This window comes from Mauremys mutica, chromosome 2 (genome assembly GCF_020497125.1).
Source record: "Mauremys mutica isolate MM-2020 ecotype Southern chromosome 2, ASM2049712v1, whole genome shotgun sequence".
NCBI lineage: Eukaryota > Metazoa > Chordata > Testudines > Geoemydidae > Mauremys > Mauremys mutica.
Genome location: NC_059073.1, coordinates 93,957,750 through 93,979,465, shown reverse-complemented (window position 1 = coordinate 93,979,465; position 21,716 = coordinate 93,957,750). Strand labels below are relative to the sequence as shown.

Genomic DNA, 21,716 nt, shown 5'->3' with positions numbered 1-21,716 from the left:
TCTGATCTTTGTAAAATTAACAGTGACAAATTTGCATTGGAGAAGTGTCCGAATATAGTATTTCTGAAGCAGCAATGAGAGGAAGAAGCTATTGAAACCATTATTTAACATTTATAATGCAATACTGCCTAGAGGACAGAGTCCTGTTTTGCCATGAGCGTACTTAGCAAATGGCAGTCCTTGCCACAAAGAGCTTACAACCAAAAAAACCTCACATAACAGGTAGGCAAAAATAAGCAGGTCTGGGTACGGAATAAGAGGAGGTAAATTTTGTGCAAATCAGGATTTCTATTCTGTATTTACCAAATATTGCACAAATAGTTTTATTAGGAGTAATGTCTAGAAAAAACATTTCAGGAATAAATATTTGTAATGGTACTTTTTCAGAAGTTACATGTTTACCTTCCGTCACTAGCTGTTCCCCTTGAAATTCTTCATCAAAGGTAATGTTTCTCAGCATGCTGTTTTCAGGGAGTATTTGTTTTGCTGCCTCTGGTTTATACAGCACAGCTCTGTTAGAAATATCAGAAAAACATATTTGGGATCCCCACTCATTTTTACCACTTAGGCTAAGACAAACGTACATCTCAGTGGGAGGGAAAAAAGTCTACCACCAAAACAACCTTTACTCTATTTCTTGAATACACCAAACCTGTAACTTTCTTCAGTGATGTGACAGTTTTTATGAGCATACCTCATTCAAGAAACATCTGTTCTACTGCTCCATGATGTAGCAACTAGTGAACTGAGACAGTCATATTTTTTATTGTCACTGCTAGTTCAGTTAAATGAATTTCTGAAGAACTTGCCCACTCTCACACTGTTATAATTTTAAATACGTAGTATGTGGTACCACATAACGTTTTCATCTTCAGAGTGAGTATGATGTTAGCACTACAAAAAACTGAAGTCTGAGGGGATTCACATGGTTGTTATAATCTGGACTTCAGGAATTTGGAAGCCTATTCTAAAATGTTAATTTTTTCCTGGATTTCTACAAAGTCAGAGTTTCACAAATGGTATCTTCAAAATAGATGTAATGTTAGTGTGGTGTGGCCATTTATCATCCCATTCTCTGAGCTTGTTTCCAATGACAGTCCTTCATTGGCAAGTGCTGTAGTCATGAGGCTTAACTGATTCAATCTGATTTTGACAAGTGCTAACAAATCTTTTTGAAGTCACTTTTGAAAGTTAGGCCACCTATTTAAATTACTTAGGGATATTGTGATGGGCCAGGTGCCCCAGCGCCCCTCGTGGCAGGGGCGGGTTGGGGCCTAGCGCTGCACCACTCGCTTGTCCTTCGGACTGCCCCTGGTAGCCGGCGTATTACGGCCTAGCGGCCAGAGTCTATGGACACCCCCTCCGGGGTGGAGTAGCTCGGCCTAGCGGCCGGAGTCCGCAAGCGCCCCCCTCTCGGGGCGGGGTAGCGTGGCCTAGCGGCCGGAGTCCGCAAGCGCCCCCTTCGGGGCGAAGTAGCACGGCCTAGCGGCCGGAGTCCGCAAGCGCCCCCTTCGGGGCGAAGTAGCACGGCCTAGCGGCCGGAGTCCATACACACCCCTTCGGGGTGGGGTAGCGCGTCCTAGCGGCCGGAGGCCACAAGCGCCCCCCTTCGGGGCGGGGTAGCACGGCCTAGCGGCCGGAGGCCACAAGCGCCCCCCTTCGGGGCGGGGTAGCGCGGCCTAGCGGCCGGAGTCCACAAGCGCCCCCCTTCGGGGCGGGGTAGCGCGGCCTAGCGGCCGGAGTCCACAAGCGCCCCCCTTCGGGGCGGGGTAGCGCGGCCTAGCGGCCTGAGTCCCTACACACCCCCTTCGGGGCGGGGTAGCGCGGCCTAGCGGCCTGAGTCCCTACACACCCCCTTCGGGGCGGGGTAGCGCGGCCTAGCGGCCTGAGTCCCTACACACCCCCTTCGGGGTGGGGTAGCGCGGCCTAGCGGCCTGAGTCCCTACACACCCCCTTCGGGGTGGGGTAGCGCGGCCTAGCGGCCTGAGTCCCTACACACCCCCTTCGGGGTGGGGTATTACGGGGTGGGGTATGGGGACTCGGGCCCTCCCTCTCCACCGAGCCCCGACCCAGGGCCCTGTTTGTGGCAAGTTCTCCTTGCCACCCGCTCGGCGGGGATCCGCCCGCAACACGCCGAGCGGTACTGCAGCTTTAAGGCTGTCAGTCTCTACAATGCCCCTGGGTCACTTCCTACCCTGCCTGGCAGGACGTCTGCGTTGTGGGAGCGGCTCCCCCGTAGGTCCGTCACTGCCGGTGTCCCTCCCCGGGGGCTCCGGGTCGGCCCCGGTTCGGCTGGCGCCCCGGTCCGAGCTCCTGGGCTCTCCCTCTGCAGAGGCTGACGGTCTACGTCCTTCTCCCCCGGTGGCCAGCCCAGACTGAGCAGACCTGCAGGCTTTTATACTGGTCTGCCAGTTGGAGCATGCCCAGCAGAACTTCCTGGGCGTGGCTTCCTCTGCTAGTAAAGAAGGGTTAACCCCTGCTGTACCAGTGCGGGGCTGCCCTGCCCCGTCACAGATATCAATACGGATTTAGGCTTGCATATAAACACTGAACCCCAAAATTGTGATTTTAGGAGGAAGAGACATTTTGCTCTGAGTTAAAAGTCTTAGCTGTCACCCAACCTTTGTGTGTCAAAAATGTTATTTAAAGTTGAGTCACTGAGTACCAAAACACATGGGGAAGTTATAAACATCAGTCTATAGACTAGTAAATGTACTTTTTATGAGCATGGTTTAGGAATTATTGCTAGTTTTGCATTTTTTAATTATTTTAATTCAGGACTTTGGTAGGTTGATTGATCTACAACTCAAACATCACAAAAACCTAAAGACCTGCTGACTGGATATATTTTTGGATTCATGGACTTTGTGAAATTACTGGAATGGGAAAGTTCGTTTACACACAGGTGAATTAGTCCCTATGTCAATGATCTCAAGGGAGTCCCCCATTCTGATTCATTACAGGGCTCCTGAGGAGTAACTCCAAGCATGAGAAACAAGTTAGGCCACCATCTTCAAAAAACTGAAGCAACTTTACTTGTTGTCTTGCTTACATGCCTCCAGTGGCTACTGCTATAGTCACTGACTTCTGGCCTCTGGCTAAACAATGCCATCATGTCCGACAGAGACCCTGTGCTTCCTCCACCCTGCTGGCTGGCTACTGATGGATAAGATTCAATCAACAGGCAACATTTGAGGTTTGACATCTACAAGCAAGCAGCCTCCAGCTTGCTAGCCAGTAAGTCCATACACCTAAGCCAATGAAAGTGCCAACTAATCTTTTCAACCACGTACCAATTTCCTGAAGCTGAATGTAGGCACTAGAGTGAAAAAGAAAAAATCCTTCCTATGTATCAACTTTTCAAATATATTTTATTTTCTAGGTATTAGTAGAGGGATGCCTCTACCTCAACATTCCTGCACTTGTTTTTAACTCTGGCAGATGGCTGATAGTGAGCACATGTGGATGGCTAGAACCAACAGAATTCATCTGAGAAGCGTGCCTATCGAATAGTTCCTAAGTTAAACTGCCTTGCTGTTTAAAAGATCACACATGCATATATTTCATGGGTTAGGTGGTGTATGTTTAATCAGGAAAAATCATGTTTTCACTTAAATTTATTTGAATTTCAAATATAATCTGCTGTGTCATTTTGAAATGTATTGGAATATTGCACGTAACCGTCTATGTTTGGGGGATGGAGTGAAGATACTGGCGGTTACCTAACCGTCTATATAATTTGAGACGGCTACATTAATTGGCATCCGAGCTGTAGTCTCAACATTAGCTTCAACCTGGAAGTGGTTTGATGCTCTATGACTATCAACTATTTGGTTGGAACCTAAATATAACTGAGTGGCAGTGAGACTGATCATGCCCTGTTACTTTGGGGGCAGTCTTGTTTAGCTAAGTTATTACACAGAAACTTACAAGGAACTGTGGGTTTATTTGGTATGGTTTAATCAGTTTGATAGATTGGTTTGATATAAACTAAATAAAAGTTTATATGTATTTTATTTTATGATGTTGTTTACTTACTTTCGTTAATAAAATATAAAAATTGGAAAAACTGTTTGCTTTGCATATTTCCTCCCTACAGGTCAGGGTCCCAGACCGGATGAGTCCTGGGGTAAACGTAAGCAGCAACTCTAACCTGTGTAGTGGTGTTCCATAGAACTGGCCTAAAGTCCTCCGATAGCTGGTGCACAAACGGGAAAACTTAGCTTTTGAAACAAAGTCGATTTACTTAAGGATCATTTATTTCAATGAGCCACATGTCTACCAGAACTTTGCAAGGCCTGGGTGGACATCAGCCAGTCAACTTAAAGCCTATCTAATTCCTCCATATGACGTCTGTACTCACTAATTTTGGAATCCATTTTTGGGAAACTTGGTCTGAACGTTCTGAGTGATAAATGGTTTGGTGTTTTGATACTTATTTTGCAACTTCAATATATGATCAGATCAACTGTTCTAGATACAGCAAAAGTGCTCCTTAAACTTAGCTTATTAAAAGTAGAGTGTCTGGTTAATTTTTCATCTTATTACAATTAAATATTTATACCTCAGATCCATTGTGCACACTTGAATAACTTGAATAACCTCTGAAGTGTGAACGTCTAAATATCCTAGAGGATTTCATTTGTGCATACACACACGTCCATAACCCTCTCCACACATAAGAGTACAAATCAGCAAGCCAAGGTGAGGATCTCATTGAAGACTAATATAAAAAAATTGAACATCTACATTCTTCCTCTCAAGAGTTCTTAATTTTTTTGAATTTAAGTAAAGGCTTATAAAGTTAAGAGCAAAGCATATTAGGAATAAAAAGGTAGAATCTCTCTTCTGATACTAGAGTCACACAAATCCAAAGTATGCTAGTGAAAGACTTAATGAGGCTTCATAATAGCAGCAAGAATATTAATGTTATCCTTAGAGACACTGTAGAAACCACATAAGTAGTACTTTACATTTGACTTTTAACATACGTGTAAAAAAATAGCTGACTATTTCAGAGTAGTAAATTCTACCCTACCTGCGATACTGTTGCCTGGAAACTTCATCTCCACAAAAGAAGCATATTGTAGATAATATCGATGTGCTTGTTTTATGTAACATTTCTTCTCTTTCCACAAGATTACATGTTACTGTAACCACCTGATAGAAATAAAGTCTTTAAATATTTGAATTTCAAAGTTTTTTCCTTTAAATTAGTATTAAGTTTGGTAAAATAAAGTCAGTGTCAATGAAATGTACTGTAACGCCAAGTTAGTTTAGTCTTCTGGATTTCATAAACTTGAATACAGTTCAATTGGGGAATTTACACACATTTTACAGGTCATGTATATTAGCTGGATATGTCAGCTTCAATTAAATTAATACAACTTGTGTTGAATTGGGCTTTTACACTTACCTCTTGTGTTCCTTCCTTAAGTACAAATTTCTCTGGAGAAATAACTATCACTTTAGGATCCATGACAACTTTTGACTGAAGGTCCCTAAAGCATAGTGCTTTAACATAGGCAGCTCGAGAGCCCATATTTCTTATGCGGAAAGTAACTTCTCTAAATTTATCAGGCAATAATTCATTCAGTGTTACCATGTAACTGTCAGAGAGCTTTTTAACGTTTTCTAAAATTACATTGCTTGTTCCCCCATATCCAGACAAAGGTATCTGAAAATAAAAATAGTAATTCAGCCAACATTTTAAGAATGTCTCTAACAAAACAGCGTTATGAAAGCTACTAAGGTTTACAAAGAATCCAAACGGTTAAGGGAGGGACCCATGAAAAAGCTTTAAATGTGATACACTGAAAATAGACCTTTTCAAAGTGACATTAAGTGTAAATTAATTGTATTGTATTTTACCTCAGACTTTTAAAATTCTGTTAACACCCTTCTAACAGTTGCAAGAACATCTGAGGGTTTGCCTACATGGTGGGGTAATGTGCAGTATGGGGATGTGATTTCTGAAGTGCACTAACATGTTTGTACAATATAAACCTGTGTAAAGCACATGAGTTGGTCTGTGTAAACCCTGCTAAAAACTGAGTTTCCTAGTGCATTTTAATATGTATCCATTAAGAAACTTTTAAGGTGCACCAGGACACAACACATTAGCGTGCTTCAGAAATGACACCCCTATACTGCATGTGACTCTACCATGTAGATAAGTGGGGTCAACATGCATCGCCCTTGCAATTGTATATTGTGAACTCTCAGGCCTTAAGGATATGTCTACACATCAAAGAAAAACCTGTGGCTGGCCAGCTGACTTGGGCTTGCAAGGATGTTTCATTGCTGTGTAGACTTCTGGGCTTGGGCTAGAGACTAGCTCAAGGACCCTGCAGGATGGGAGGGTCCCAGATCCTGCCGGGTTCTAGAGCCCAGGCTCCAGCTGATAAAATCATAAAAAAACACCACTTCACCTAGACCCACCCCATGGCTTGGGGGGGCAAGAAGCAAGTCACCCTAACTCTCCCTCCCACACACACTCCCTTTGGCCATGCACCCTTCCTTTCAGCATTCAGCCTCCCCCAGCCCCATGCAGCCTCCCCACCACACACTCCCTTCTCCACACCAGCTCTTGCTAGCTCCATGCTGTCTCCCCACACACCTGCTGGGAAGAGTGCTTGCCCGCACCCTCAGCCTTTCAGGGGTTCACATGGAAGGGTGGGTGAGGCTTGTTACACTCCCTGAGAGGTGGGGAAGAGGTGACAGGAGCCCACCCACCTCCCAGGCCTCCCTAGAGCACTCCTGCACACAAGCCTCCCACACACCCACTGCTGCTGCCTGCCATCCTCTGCCCCATCCCAGGAGGGGAGAAGCCAGGAGCTCACTCACTAGAAATATTACAAAATTAAGTCAGAATTCTTACAGTAAACTTAACTCCTGGTTGCGATTGAATCCCCAACTGTTTGATTTCAAGCTTTGCTAACATGCAAGCTACATGAGTGGGTGCAAACATCAAGAAGATATTGGTATCTTCTCTTGGGCGGATTTTGAGCTCCTGATTACTAGTCAACCGCTCTTCTGTACCAAATGTATTTCTCAACTATAAAAAAAAATAAAATGATTGAGTGCAATAAAAACCAGCAACAACATTTCACTGTTAATTCAAAAAAATTTAAACTTTATAAACTGAGTTTCAAACTAACTAAACCTGAAACTGACAGTGGAAGGCAGACACTTGAGATTGCAGCCTCTAATATCTGTTTTACACTATTTCAAACTGGCTATTTCAAAGAGACAGGCACCAAGGAGACTGGTTTGAAATGACTTAACCTGTCCTCTAAAATGGAGATGGACTGGCCTGCTGTTTTAGAATGAACTCAAGAATTTTACTGTTTGCACTGAAACTGATTCACATATGACCCTTGAAATATGATCCCTTAATGTAAATTAAGATTCTCTAATGAGGCTACCTGTGTGAGCAAACATTTTTAGATAAAATGCCATATCAAGCTTAAATATTAGACAAGCAGAGTTTTGGAGTTTTACTAAAGTAAAGTACTTTTTTATAACGTTGGATAAAAGTGTTACAGAAGTTTGCATTATGCTAACCTGAAAGCAGTTCTGATCTTGACCTCTTATCAAAAGTCGTAAATGCTGAGTTGCAGATGGAGAGTTATTTCGTAGAGTTAGTTTCTGTTGACTGAAAAATATTTAGGATTTATTTAAACATGTTTATTAATGTTAAAGGGATAATAGTGGTTCTGACCGTCACCCCTCATACCAAGCAAGAGGGACTGAAGTTCTACCTCCTGCAGAAGTGACTGCTATTTGCATGCCAATTAGATGCAAATTGCATTCCTCTTTGTTACACTTTCTATTTATATCCTGCTACATTCTTTTGGTTAAAGTTGTTACATTACTGCTTCCCTTACCAAAGGGCATGATCCGGGGCTGGAGTCTGTGTACCTCTTTAACAAAAGGTGTTATTTAAACAGATTCAAGTGAAATGGGGTACAAGAGGCTGAACAGACACTTTCACCTTAAACCAGGCCTAAGTAATTTAGGAATTTAGGCTAAACCAAAATAAGACTATTTAAAACACAAATTCTATGCACCAGTTAAACCAGCAATTTAAATTGACCTGGTGCAGCTTTTTAAAGGCCTCAGATTACACAATCAGTAGTTAACATTGGAGGAATGGCCCATCAGTGGCTCTTAGCCAAGATGGTCAGGGACGCAACTCCTTGCTCTAGGTGTCCTTAAAACCTGAGACTCCCAGAAGCTGGAACTGGATGATAGGGGATGGATCATTCAATACCTGCCCTGTTCTGTTCATTCCTTCACAAGAACTTGGCACGCACCACTGTTAGAATACAGGACACTGGGCTAAGTGAGCCATTGGTCTGACCCAGTATAGCCACTATGTTCTTAACATGTCCATTGCATTTGTGATATTATTTCACGGGATTTGTGATATTTCCCAGAAAATGAAATTTTGAGCTGTTGAAAACAAGGGTGTCCATCCAAGAACTTGCCTTGAGTAGGATACAAGATCTATGTTACAAGGCTATCTCCATTCCAATATATATTAACATCACACATGTATTAAATCCTAAACTACACATTGCCAAAAAAACAAATTTCAAGAAGAAATATGAGAAGAGTTGCTTTTTAAGTTGTTTTATGAGAAGAGAGCTTAAAACATAGGCTAACGTAAATACTGTTATAAACATATTTTGCAATATATATGGATCACTTTACAATGATAATTAGAAACTGTTTAGGAACATTTTTACTAGATGATCATAAAGCTACAATCCCACAATAGAGAAAGAATGCTACACTGGTTAGAAAAAAAATAAGCCTCATTTAGAAGGATAGTGAAAGCAGCTATAAAAGTTTAAAAAAGCAATATATTAAAAAATAGAAAAAAGAGGAAATTGATGGCAATGAATATAAACTAGAAGCTAGGAAATATAGAAAAATGATAAGGGAAGCCAAAGGATACATTGAGAAATCTTTGGCCAACAGGAATTTAAGTGTATTAGGAACAAAAGGAATCCTAACAATGATCCTGGTCTAGATGGAAATTGCAGAATTGTCAATAATTCAAAAAAGACATAAGAGTTTGATAAGTTTTAGTTCTATATTTGGAAAAAAGGCAGATGATGTTTTCGTATCATATGTTGAAATACCTTCCATTTAAACGACAATTTGGGATGATACTGAACATCAGCTACTCGTTAAAAACATTTTTACAATCATCAGGTGTGGATAACTTTCATCCAAGAGTTTTAAAAGAGCTAGCTGGACCATTAATGTCAATTTTAAATCAGTCTGGGAATAGTGGGAAAATTCCACAGGACTGGAATATTAAAAAAAAAAAGAAGAGTAAATGGGATGATACGGGAAATTATAGGCCTGACATCGATCTCATGCAAAACAAAGCGTCAGCTGATACATGACTCTATATTAATAAAGAATTAAAAGAGGCTAACATTATGCCAATCCAGCATGACTTTATGGAAAACAGATCTTAACAAATTAACTTGACTTTTTTTTTAAATGAGATTACAAGTATGATTATGTAATATACTTCGACCTCTAAATTATCTGACTTGATACTGCACCAACATTTTGATTAAGAAAACCACAATGATACAAAATCAACCTGGCACACATTACATGGATTAAAAATTGCCTGATGGGTCTCAAAACATAATTGGAAATTGAAATCAAGTGGGTGTTTCTAGTGTGGTCCTGAAGGGATTAGTTCTTGGTCCTACACTGCTTAACATTTTTATCATTTAACCTGGAAGAAAACAAAAGTCACGGATAAACTTTGCAGCTGATACAGACTGTGGGAATAGTAAATAATGAAAAGGACAAGTCGTTGATATAGAGTGATTTGGACTGCTTGATAAGCATGGAAGCAATATGTTCTTCAGTACAGCCAAATGTAGTCATGCATCTAGGAACAAAGAACATAGGCCATACTTACACTTTGGAGAATATCCTAGTAAGTGGTGGCACTGAGAGAAGCTGGGGGTCATGGTGAACAATCAGCTGACCATGAGTTCCCAGTGTGACGCTGTGGCTATAGGGATGTATTAACAAGGCAATATCTTATAGGCAAGTTATATTACTTTTGTATTCAGCACTGGTGTTCACAATTCAAGGGTATCAAAAAACTAGAGGGAGAGCTCAGAGAAGAGCAATGAGATTGATTAAAGGATCGGAAAACAAGCCTGATATCCTTGAGTCTGTTACTATAAATCTTATTAGCTTGTTAGAGAACTGTGTAATGAATCATGTTGGTCAAATACGTACTAAATGTTAGAGAAATGAATATTTATATATAAGAAATAGATTTTTTTGCTTTTTGTATGTTTCTACTGATATAGCACTTCAGATTTTTCTAAGGGTGTTTATAAATCAGAAAACTGGTTTGTGTGCCTTATTTTTTAAATTTTGGCTATGCAGATAGCAGGGTAAAGCAGAGAGTCAAGAGGGAGCTATTAGCTTTGCAATAAATCAGGTGCACACACACCTTCCCAACAGACAAGCTAACAAGTAAAAATCCCAGGCCACAAAAACGGACCAGAAAGAATAACTACTGTAAAATAAGAACTGGATGGAGTCAATGGGGGCAATAGCAAGGAACAGATGAGTTTGGAACCAGAAAGAACAAAGTAAGATTTAGCAGGATAAGTAAAAATGTATTAGGTTAGGTTAGTTATTGGAATTTATGCATGAAAATGTTTTCATTAGAACACAGATGAGGTAGCTGTACAAAGTTACAGAACATAGGATAAAAGGTAGAGGACTGACAATAAGAGTGGAGAAGATACAGGAGAAGAATAAGTGAACATTGCAGAGATCAGAGATGTGGAAAAAAAGTTGCCCTGTCCTTGAGGAAAGTAACTTGATCATTTACTTTTCTTGCTGATTCTGTTATTGCATGTATGTATAATTAATAGGTGATAATAGCATTGTCTTAAAACAAGCATAATAAAAGCTAAAAAACGTTTAAGCCTAAATTGGAGTAGATCTCATTTCTCACCCAACAAGCTTAAACAGAATGTCATGGTGTGATTTGATCACAGTCTATCAGTATCTAAGTGGGGAACAGAAATCTGATAATCGAGGGCTCTTCAAAACTAGTAGACACGGGTATAACAAGATCTAACGTCTGGAAGTTGAAGCTACACAAATTCAAATAAAAAATAAGGTACAAGTTTTTAACAATAAGAGTAATTAGCCATTGGAACAACTTTCTAAAGGTTGTGATGGATTCACCATCAATACAAATTTTAAAGTCAAGATTGGAATTGATTCACGTTAGTTCCTGTGGCCTGTGGCCTGACATTCACAACAGTTCCTTCTGGCCTTAAAATCTAAAAAACAGGGCTTTTAAAGTGATCCATATTTATAGCAAACTATTAACTCCTAGTGGCTGCTTGGTATCAAAACAACTTATACATTCACAATTTTTCAACACGATACTTTGGACGTGTTCCTAATACTATAGAACTGTTTGAACTAGTTTCCTTTTCTCTAAAACTAGATATATTTTTCCAGCCACTGCCATCAGAAAGTTAAGCAAAGTCAAGAGCTTAAGCAAGTTTACAGTTTGTCTCTCTAAAGACTTCCTACATAAAAAGTAAAAGGTTTATATATGTAATGTATGCTCAATATTAGGTACATGAACTTAGGAAGACATTTAATAAAACCAGTCTATCATTGCATTTTAAGGCTCTATTTTCAGGCTAAATGCAAGCATAGCAAAAAATTTATACTGCATAGAAGTGCATTACAATATTAACGGGACATTAAATGTGAAGAACTGAACTGCTGGTACTTACACTGTTCTTCCAAGTGTAACCCCTCCCCATGCCATGAACTGCTTATTGGAGAGAATGGGTGGAATGTCTGAGTAGCAGGAAGTCGTTGCCAGTGGTCTGTTTCCCAAAATATTCACCTCACCTTTTACCACCACTTCATACTGAGGTCCAGATGGCAACACAAGGATTTTCAAGATACTACAAATAGAAAATCCTGAAAGTCATCTGATAAGCAAGGGATTTCATCATGCAAACCGTCATGTAAATTAGTTGTATATAACATTACCCACAGTATTTATTTTAGGCAAGGCAAATTGCTCCATCCAAAAAGTGTTGGGTAACCACTCCCAATGCAAGACCATATTTTCAGTTGCCAAACTTTAAACTGTTTGAGGCAGACACTCACCATGGAAAATTTCAGACAACAATTGTGCTATTTCCAAGAACAATGTTGAGGAAAATACAGCTTTGCGCATCTCAAAATTTTGGCAACCTTTTCTTTGAGAGACCCTAGTAACCCTTGTTTTGAATCAGGGACTTCAAATTTATCAAGTGGGTGTACAGAATGTCAGGGATATGCTTTTTGTCATCCACATGAAAATCCACTCAAATTCAGCCAAGTTACAAGCCTTCAAAAAAACAAACAAACTTCAATTTGCACACACCCAGTAAAGACTTGCTAGAGCTCCATAGTTAAATTTCCCTAAGATTCTGTCCATGCTCAGAAAGCTCCAGCCTGGGGCTGAGCAGGACTTTCCCAGCAATTACAGCTTCAACTGCTTTGAGCCAAGGCACTAAGACTGAGACCCTTTCTCTCCTGTGCTCTTACTAACCGTTCACCTACTTTGGCCCAGGCAGCATGGAGGAGAAAACTGCCTTATTTGAATGTAAAAAGGACAAGACCTGGACGTTGGGCTGAGTACAGCAGGGGTAGTAGATTGGTATAAGGTCCTGGGACTGAAGGCAGGAGTATGTGAAACTGGGAGTTGGGGTGAAGGAACTAGAATTAGCTGGACAAGGAAACGGAGTGGGATCCATGGAGGGAAGACATCTGATAAGGAGCTAGGGGAAGCCTTGGACTAGCTGGGCAAATAGACTGGAACTAGGAACCAGTTGGTGGGGTCGAGGAAGGACAGATTACACAAAGAGGGGGGCAATCCCAGTTCTCCCCCCGACACCCTAACCAATCCTGGGAACAAGGAGCTGGGGGATGGGGAGACTAGTGGGCAGTCCAGAGGTGTAAGACTAGGAATTACTGGGTAAGAAGCCTTAGTTGAGACTAGGATGAAGAACCAGAGGTAGGGAACGGACAGGACTGGATCAGGGACATACTGAAGGACATGGGCAGAAGGGTCAAGCTTTGGGGGGCAAAGAACAGGCAGAAGGTGTCTGACTACTAGAGCACACTCCCATCTGAAGCCTGGAATGAAACCCAAGATTCCCTAGTCTCACTATTCCTCTGCTGTCAGCAAATAGCATCTGGGAAACACATTGGCACAGTGTCCCTTCTCCTTCTAGTGTTGGTCCACAGAAAATGACAATTTACTATTGCTATCATTTATTCCATTAGCTCAAGTGGCACGAGTCTGTAGTAGGGATCTAAATCCAACCCGCTGATGAACTGTGTGGGTCTCAATATACCACATGATGGAATTTGTTTTTTATGCTTGCTTTTTTAAAAACCATGGAAATTACACATAAAAAGCTACATTCAAAGAACTGTAAGGTTGCAAAGTCAAGCACTTAGGAAGTGTTAAAATCAAGGTTGTCTATGCAACCTATTCCAGCTCTCTTGTGCATACGCATTATGATACAATCTAATTCCATGACCACATACTTCCCCCCTTCCCTCCCGGATCATTCTATGAACAGGATAAACAGTAGTCCAGGGATGAAATGAAGACTGTGTTGTGAAGTAGGCAGTTGTCCGTAGGACACCTGCCTCATTTGTAGCTGAAACTGGAAGGTGTGTAGTAAACAAGGCAGCAAAGTGCAGAAAGAGAAAGAATGATTTTATGGTTAAGACAGCTGAATTCTCCATTGAAGAAGTATTGTATACCTGCCTCTGCCACAGATTTCTTAGGTCATACAAAGCAGCTGAACCTCGCAGGGCAGGCCCGAGACCTGGAGCCAGGCTCCCCGCCGCATGACCAGGCCCGTAGCCAGGGTGCGCGAGGCTGAGTCCGCCGCGTCTAAGGCGGCCTGGAGGGAGGCTCAGGAGATCAGTTTGCCCTCCTCCACTAAGGCCAAAAACTCTGACCTCGAGTCCTGGGGAACGAGCTCCGGAAACTTCGACATGGCCGAGCACGTGTTGTGACCATATCGGCTTACAATCGCCTGTTGGTTGGCAATGCGGAGTTGTAGGCCCCCCGTGGAGTACACCTTTCTGCCAAAGAGCTTGAGTCTTTTCTCGTCCCTGTTCTTTGGCGTTGACCCTTGAAACCCCTGACGCTCCCACTGGTTGGCTGCATCCACCACCAGGGAGTGAGTGAGTGAGTGTGAGTGTGAGTGTACAGACAGATGTTCGTGCCCTTTGAAGGGGACGAAATAGTGCCGCTCCGTCCGTTTGGCAGTAGGGGCCAATGAAGCTGGCATTTGCCAGAGGGTGCGGGACGTATCTGCTATAGTCTTTATCAGCGGGAGGGCCACCCTGGATGGCCCTGAGGGCGCCAGGATGTCCACTACAGGGTCCGCATTGACCTCGATTTCCTCCGCCTGGATCGCGAGGCTCTGAGCTGTTCGCCGGAGCAACTGCTGGAGGATACTAGTGTCCTCTAGGGCCGGTGCCGTAGCCATGCCCGAGACTGCTTCGTCCGGGGAGGACGACGAGGAGAGTACATGGAGTGGCCCTTCCTGCGGTGCATGCAGTCCCTCAGGGTCCTGCGGCACACGGTACTGTGGTTGCGGTGCTGGTTCCGAGTCTAACTGCGGCACCGCGACCGGTACCGGGGTCGCCAGTAAGCAGCTTGGTGTATCATGCGGTGCCTGCGGAGCCCGACCTGAAGCCGCTGCCGGTGCCGCTGCCCTGCTAGGGGGTGCTGAACTTGGAAATGGCACACCCCTGCCCGGCAACGGTGGAGGAGGCAGCTGCGCTGGGGCCACCAAGGTTGAGGACACCGAGGCCGACCGTGATCAAGGGCCGAAAGCCTGGCCTACCGACTGGTGGTAGGCCCAGGGGGTCCAAAACGGCCACTGCGAGGGCGGCTGCCATTGTTGCTGCCACTGCAGGTAACGGTGGTGGCTCGCCCCCGATCTCCTGCTCCGCGACCGACTGGAGCGATAGGAGTCTGCCTCTGAGTCTGAGGTCTCTGAGTATGAGGACCTGGGGGAAGCAGCACCCAGTGCCGCTGGTGCGGTGCGGGTAGGGAGGTGCGCTGCGGAGGCTGCGGCGGGCCTCTCATCTGGTCCAGTGCCGTCCGCGTGGTGCGGTGCGGGGAGGGAGGCGACAGCATGGCTGGCTTGCCCCTAGACTGCACTGGGGGACGGACCACCGTAGGCAACTACTTGCGGTGTGGGGAGGCCGGCGCCGAGAGTCCCATCAGACCGGAGGCTGCCTCGAATGCCTCCGGCGTCAAAGGGGGGTGTAGGTCGCCGCTGAGGTCTGGGGAATTAGGCCGGTCCGGACTTGACCGCCCTCTCTGCAGTGCGGGAGTCGACGGAACCGCCGAGGGCTGTAGCCCGGCCTGTCTGCTTGCAGTCGCGGACAGCGTCGGCCTCGGATCCTGGTGGGGTGACCTATCCCTCACCGGCTTCCTCCTCTTGGCGGGCACCAGCGAAGGCGAGCGGTGCCGCACTGAGGCCGACTTCCTATGACCCGACTCCGTCTGGTGCCGGGTCTTTGACGACTTGGGCTGGGCCCTAAGTCCTGATGTCGGTGCCGGGGCACTCCACACCGAAGAAGACGTGCTGGGCACCGCCTCGGCCGGCTCCGGGTCTGAGGGTGGCTGTAAGGCCGCCTCCATCAGGAGGACTCTAAGTCTTTGAGCCCTGTCCTTGAGAGTTTGCGGGCGGAAGCCTCTACAGATAGAGCACCGGTCCTTTTGGTGGCTCTCTCCGAGGCACCTTAAACACACAGAGTGCGGGTCACTCTTGGGCATGAGTTTTCCACAATCCTTGCAAAGTTTTAACCCGGGGGACCTGGGCATGCCCCAGCAGACAACGAAAGTCGGGGGGGGACCCCCCACTACTAAGAACTATGTACAGAGAACTAACTATAACACAACTTCATACATGGACTAAACTAAGTGATAGGACACTGCAGACTCGCTATGCGCAAGAGAAGTTCCAGCTAGCCGTCACCGACGGTAAGAAGGAACTGAGTGGGTGGAGGGTCGGTGGGCCCCTTTATAGGGCGCCACGGTGGCGCCACTCCAGGGGGCGCCCGGGCTGACCCTACGGACGCTGCTAGGGAAAATCTTCCAGCTGGCGTGCACGCGGCGCGCGCACACCTACTTTGAATGGACATGAACAACCACTCGAAGAAGAACCTGTCATTAGTGAAGATGATGGATTGTTGAAACTATATCTGAAGCTACAAAGGTAAATCTGGGTATCCTTCACCTAGGGGACAAGCTGCCAGCAGGTCTGTTTTACAAACAGAGGATGACAGCTGGTTTGCCTGTTTAAAGCTGGGAGAAAGATTCTGGGTGAGGTAACCTTTCAAAGACAGACAGGAAAATGCCTTGTTAGTTAAGTTTAGGCTCTAAAAAGCAGGCTATGATTTTATTTTATAAATAGCCATTTGTTTTCATCAATTCTACTTAGACTCATAGACTTTAAGGTCAGAAGGGACCATTATGATCATCTAGTCTGACCTCCTCCACAATGCAGGCCACAGAATCTCACCCACCCACTCCTGTAACAAACCCCTAACCTATGTCTGAGTTACTGAAGTCCTCAAATTGTGGTTTGAAGACCTCAAGCTGCAGAGAATCCTCCAGCAAGTGACCCGTGCCCCATGCTGCAGAGGAAGGCGAAAAACCTCCAGGGCCTCTGCCAATCTTCCCTGGAGGAAAACTCCTTCCAGACCCCAAATATAGCGATCATTTAAACCCTGAGCATGTGGGCAAGACTCACCAGCCAGCACCCAGGAAAGAATTCTCTGTAGTAACTCAGACAACCCTTGCTTGTTTTCAAATCTTTGTTAAATAAACTTATATTTGTTTTCACCATAAACATATCTAAATCCTGAGAGTTGGGCAGAGTGGTGAACCTGAGATGTAACTGGTAAACTGAAGTGTACTTTTCTTCTGGGAACACTTTATCTGTGAATTCTGCAACTGTCCAGTGTAACAGCGGCTGGACACTCCAGGGGGAAGCTCAAAGCACACAGATTGGAGCATACCTATTGCTTACCTGCTGAGTAGGTTTACATATGTCTCACTTTGGCCGGGACAGTAGCCTTTTCACGCCCTGTCCTGGGCATCCCGAGTTTTTTGGCAAAACTGGGCATTTGTCTGGTTTGCTCTTGCAAACTGATAATCAAGGCCCAGTTTTGCCAAAAAAGTCGGGCGCACCCCTCTAAGGGGACATGGAGGAAAGTTCGGGGGTGGGGTGGGGTGTTCAGCAGTGCCACGGTGGGGCCCCCTCGAGCCAGCCCTGCAGGGGTAGGAGGAGGGGATGGGGTGACCCTTGTGCCAGCCTTGCTCTGAGGGGGGTGTCCCCACCTCAGGCCAGCTGCACACAGTGTTCACTTTGGGAAACTGGTCACCCTACTGCTGAGGGACAGCTAAGACTGCACAGGTGAGAGGGGAGTATTTGTGTAGCCTGTGGCATCAGGGAGCTGACCCCTGGCACGCTCAGACAAGGCTTCCTCACACTATAGGCAGATAGTAGTGAGGAGCCTCACAGCACTGGAAGCATCAGTTAATTAAACTAAACTTCTCAGAGAGGGACACTAATTATATTCCTCATTTTATGAGTCCCTGACTTGAGACCCTGGGGTCTCATTTGCAGAAGGGGTGAGCACTCACAACTGCAATTAAATTCCATCTAAGCTGTGTGTTGAATCAGGTCTTAAATATCTCAAATTGGACACCAAAATTAGTGACTACTTTTGACTTGAATCTGTCTCTCACTTCCCATCTTGTAAAATGAGGATAATTCCCCTGTAATATCCAAGCTATGTTGTGAAAATAAATTCATGTTTTGATGCACTTGAATATTATACTGAGGAGCACCACAGAAAAGCCCATGAGGAAATTAATTCTGTCTTCGGAGCAAGGTTTGAATAGTGTGCAGTAAGTAAGTCAGAGAGTCAGACATTAAACAATCATGAGAAAAATGCTCAATAGCTGCTTAAGTGAGCACCATGCATATGCAAAAGTTAGCTGAGGTGAGACAAATTATGACTAGAAATAAGATGTAAATTTTTAACAGTAATTAACCATTGGAACAAGTTACCAAGGGTCTTGGTGGATTCTTCATCACTGGCAATTTTTAATTCAAGATATGCTCTGGTTCAGAAGGAATTATTTTGAAGAAGTTCTATGGCCCATATTATATAGGATGTCAGATTAGATTATCACAATTGTCCTATCTGGCCTTAGAATCTATCAATCTATGGGAAAAGACTTAAAACTGACATCAAAGTGAGTGGCTAAAGGAGAGCTATGGGAAACAGGAATCTCTGACCCCTGCACACACTGTCCTGAAGAGAAAGCATCTCACAAAAGCCCTGAGCACTCTGCAGTCAAAGGGCACACTCATGTACAATAAGTGCCAGAAAGCAGCTTTGTTAATTTGGCCACAGATACCTCCCTTTCTCTAGCCCATGGTTTGAAGGGAATTAGCTTTAAATCTTATTGGAGAGAGAGCTTCTCCAGCCTTTTAAGAACCTGATCCATTTGCCCATAAATGGGCTTCATCTGGACTTCCTGAGGCCTCTTCTAATCTTGGAAAAGAACAAGAAGGGAATCCATTCCCTGGACTGTTTCTTCTATGTTTAAGTACATTTTGAAGGTCCATTAAGCTTCAAAGAATGCCCTAGTTTCTCCTTCTGGTGTGGATTAAGATAGAAACATTGCTCTAGTAGCTTCCCAGGTATCGAAGTCAGGCTGACTTATACAGGGAAACCCCGCTATAACGCGCCCCGCAATAACGTTAATTCGGATATAACGCGATCATAAAGGCCGCCCCAAACAAACAAAAAAAAGCAGCCGGAGCACCGCGGAAGTGCAAAAAAAAAAAAAATAGAGGCTGGAGCGCCACCGAAGGGGGGAAAAAAAAAAAATAGAGGCTGGAGCGCCACCGAAGGGAAAAAAAAAATGGAATGTGCCTTCCCCACTGCCTCTTCCCCCCTACTCCTGCTTCTTCTTTTGGCAAGAAGAGCCATTCTCCTCCCCAGGTGCTCCTCACTCTTCCTCTGCCCCTTACACGTCTCCCCTACTCTCCCCAAGTGTTTCCCCCTCTCTCTGCATGGCTGAGAGCCCCCGCTGCTGGAGCTGCACCCTTTCAGTTACTGTTATGGGCAGTTTGCAAACGCAAGTCGTTTTCTGCCCAAGAGAAATTGACCGGCTTGAAACGGACCGGCTTGAAATGGTAAACCTTGCTATACCGCGACCCCACATTTATCACAATTGAATTTTTTGGACCCCAATCATCGTGTTATAGCGTGGTTTCACTGTAATTTCCTGGCTCCTCCTTTTTCCCCTTTAAAAGATGGACACTACTTTAGCACTTCTCGTCTTCCAGGACTTCTCCTGTCCTGCATGAGTTTGTAAATGTTATTACCAGTGGCTCCAAGATTTCTTCAACAAATTCCTTCAGTACCCTCAGGTGAATAGCATCTGGCCCCACTGATCTGATTTCATTCAAATTGGTCAGAAGATCTTGATGTGTTCTTTACTTATCTCAATCTGCATCCCTTCCCCTTTACTGTCCAAGGTAACATCTGGTCACATTTTTTTTTTTTTTTTTAGAAGACTGAAGCAAAGTAGGCATTCATTGAGCAGCTCTGCCTTACTATCATCTTCCGTTACCAGCTCACCTCCATTGAGTAGTGGACCCACAACCTTGATCTTTCTTTTTTTGTCTGACATATTTGAAGAACCCGTTCCTGTTGTCTCTAGCATTTCTTCCAAGCTGTAACACAGCCTTGGCTTGCCTTGGCTTTCCTGATTTTATCCCTACAGTCTTGCGCTATTCTCATGTATAGCTCCTTGGTGACATGCCCTTTCTTCATTTTCTGTATGTATCCCGTTTGGTTTTTAAGATAGCTAAAAAGCCCCTTTTGCAGCCACACTGGCCTCCTGTGGCTCTTATTGTTTGTTTGTGTTAGAACAGCTTGATGTTGAGCCTCTAGTTTTACATTTTTTTTAAGAACTGCCAGCCCCCTTTGACTCCTTTTCTTCCTAATTCAGTGGTCCCCAAACTATGGGGTGTGGAGGAACAGGGGTGGGGAGGGATTGCCACCCAGCTCTGCTCTGGCCCCAGCTCCACCCCCATCCCCAGCTCTGCCTTCAGCCCAAGCTCCTCTGCTGAGCCAACTGTGTAGTAATGGGCTAGGGGGGAAGGCACCATGGACAGACTCTATTACTGGTGGGAAGGGAGGACAGGCAACAGGAAAAATTTTGGCACCACTGTCCTAATTGGTCTTCCCATGGGATCTTGCCTACTATTTCTCTGAGTCTGCTGAAATCTGCCTTTCTGAATATCTGAACATATTTGGCTCCTGCAAGCTCAGTTGACTTGGAACTGGAGTTTGGTGCCAAGGCTGGAACCTTCACTAAGCCTTCTGGGATCTGGAAACACTATGAGCTGATTCAAATGTCCTATCCTTTCCCTCACATCTTTATAGTATAGCTATATACAGCCCCAGAGGTTTGGCTGGCAAAGCCTCTTATAACAAAAGCAAATGAAGTATTTTCTGTCTCTTTATGGGCCCGAGAAGTAAATATGCTGCAAATAGCATAATGTGAAGGAGAATGTTTTTCTCTTAAGATTTCAGGCACTGGACATGAGTACTAGATGCTAGGAAGACCACTGAGCATGATGTACACCTTTTAAATCCAGGCTTTTTCAAATCAATCTGCCACGACATTATACCAGGTAAATATCTAACTATCTGTTTTGCTTAGCTAAACTAACATCCTAAAACTAATCTACAAAAATAGAAGGCACTATTTTTAGCTACCAATCCTCATGATTTGGAGGGGTACATTTTCTTTTGCTGTGGTGGCTGGAAGTCACCAAGGAGGCAACCGGTGCCATGCCCCCTTCTTTGGCCATGCCCTTAAAACATGCTAAACAGCTGACAGGAAAGAGTGGAAGGAGTGCATGAACGCTCTAACAAGCACTGCCACAAGAAGGTTCCACCATCCACACTGCACCGGTTGACATACCCAACAGTGGGAATATGCAGTGGACACTTGTAGAAAAATTACCATGAATCAGACTTTCCAAAGGAACTGGAGAACTAACTCGAGAGCAAAGATCTCTGCCTTCAGGAAATAAAACCAAGGGAAGAGAGGATCACACTATTTCTCCCCCACCCTCTGCTCCCAGTCTAGTAGACACATTTAAGATGCTTAGCATCAATCCTTGAATGCCAAAGAACTAAATTAAAAAAAAATTGCAATAAATACAAGATACTTGGGAGGCTGGCACATCCTGACAAAAAACCCTTACTCTGAATTATATGAAATTATGTGGGACTCTTTAACATCTGTTCACGCCCCACATATTGAGAACCTCTGTTTTAAATAACTGACCATCAAGCAGATTATACCTTACCTTTCACTACTGGTTTTTAAATCTTTTGGAGAAAATAGGACTGCCACTTCTTGTTCTTCTCCAGGCATAAGGAAAAGATCCTCAGGTTCAACAGAAATGCAGTTGTCTTGACCTGACGTCTGAAGACAAAAAAAACACATTTTTTTTTTTTTTTTTTTTTTTTTTTTTTAGGAGTACTCCCCT

The 21,716-nt window shown here is 44.2% G+C and overlaps 1 protein-coding gene across 1 annotated transcript in view; it reads right to left on the bottom strand.

Annotated features, from left to right (window-relative positions):
• Positions 1 to 21,716, bottom strand: part of LOC123363189 (centrosomal protein of 192 kDa-like) — a 220,227-nt gene that overhangs the window by 44,948 nt on the left and 153,563 nt on the right. The window contains exons 39-45 of the mRNA XM_045004073.1: positions 21,534 to 21,652; positions 11,823 to 11,999; positions 7,567 to 7,657; positions 6,881 to 7,057; positions 5,417 to 5,677; positions 5,039 to 5,160; positions 403 to 512 (exon numbers count right to left, since the gene is read on the bottom strand). Of these exons, the coding sequence (XP_044860008.1) occupies positions 403 to 512; positions 5,039 to 5,160; positions 5,417 to 5,677; positions 6,881 to 7,057; positions 7,567 to 7,657; positions 11,823 to 11,999; positions 21,534 to 21,652 (1,057 nt within the window). The remainder of the gene's footprint in view (positions 1 to 402; positions 513 to 5,038; positions 5,161 to 5,416; positions 5,678 to 6,880; positions 7,058 to 7,566; positions 7,658 to 11,822; positions 12,000 to 21,533; positions 21,653 to 21,716) is intronic.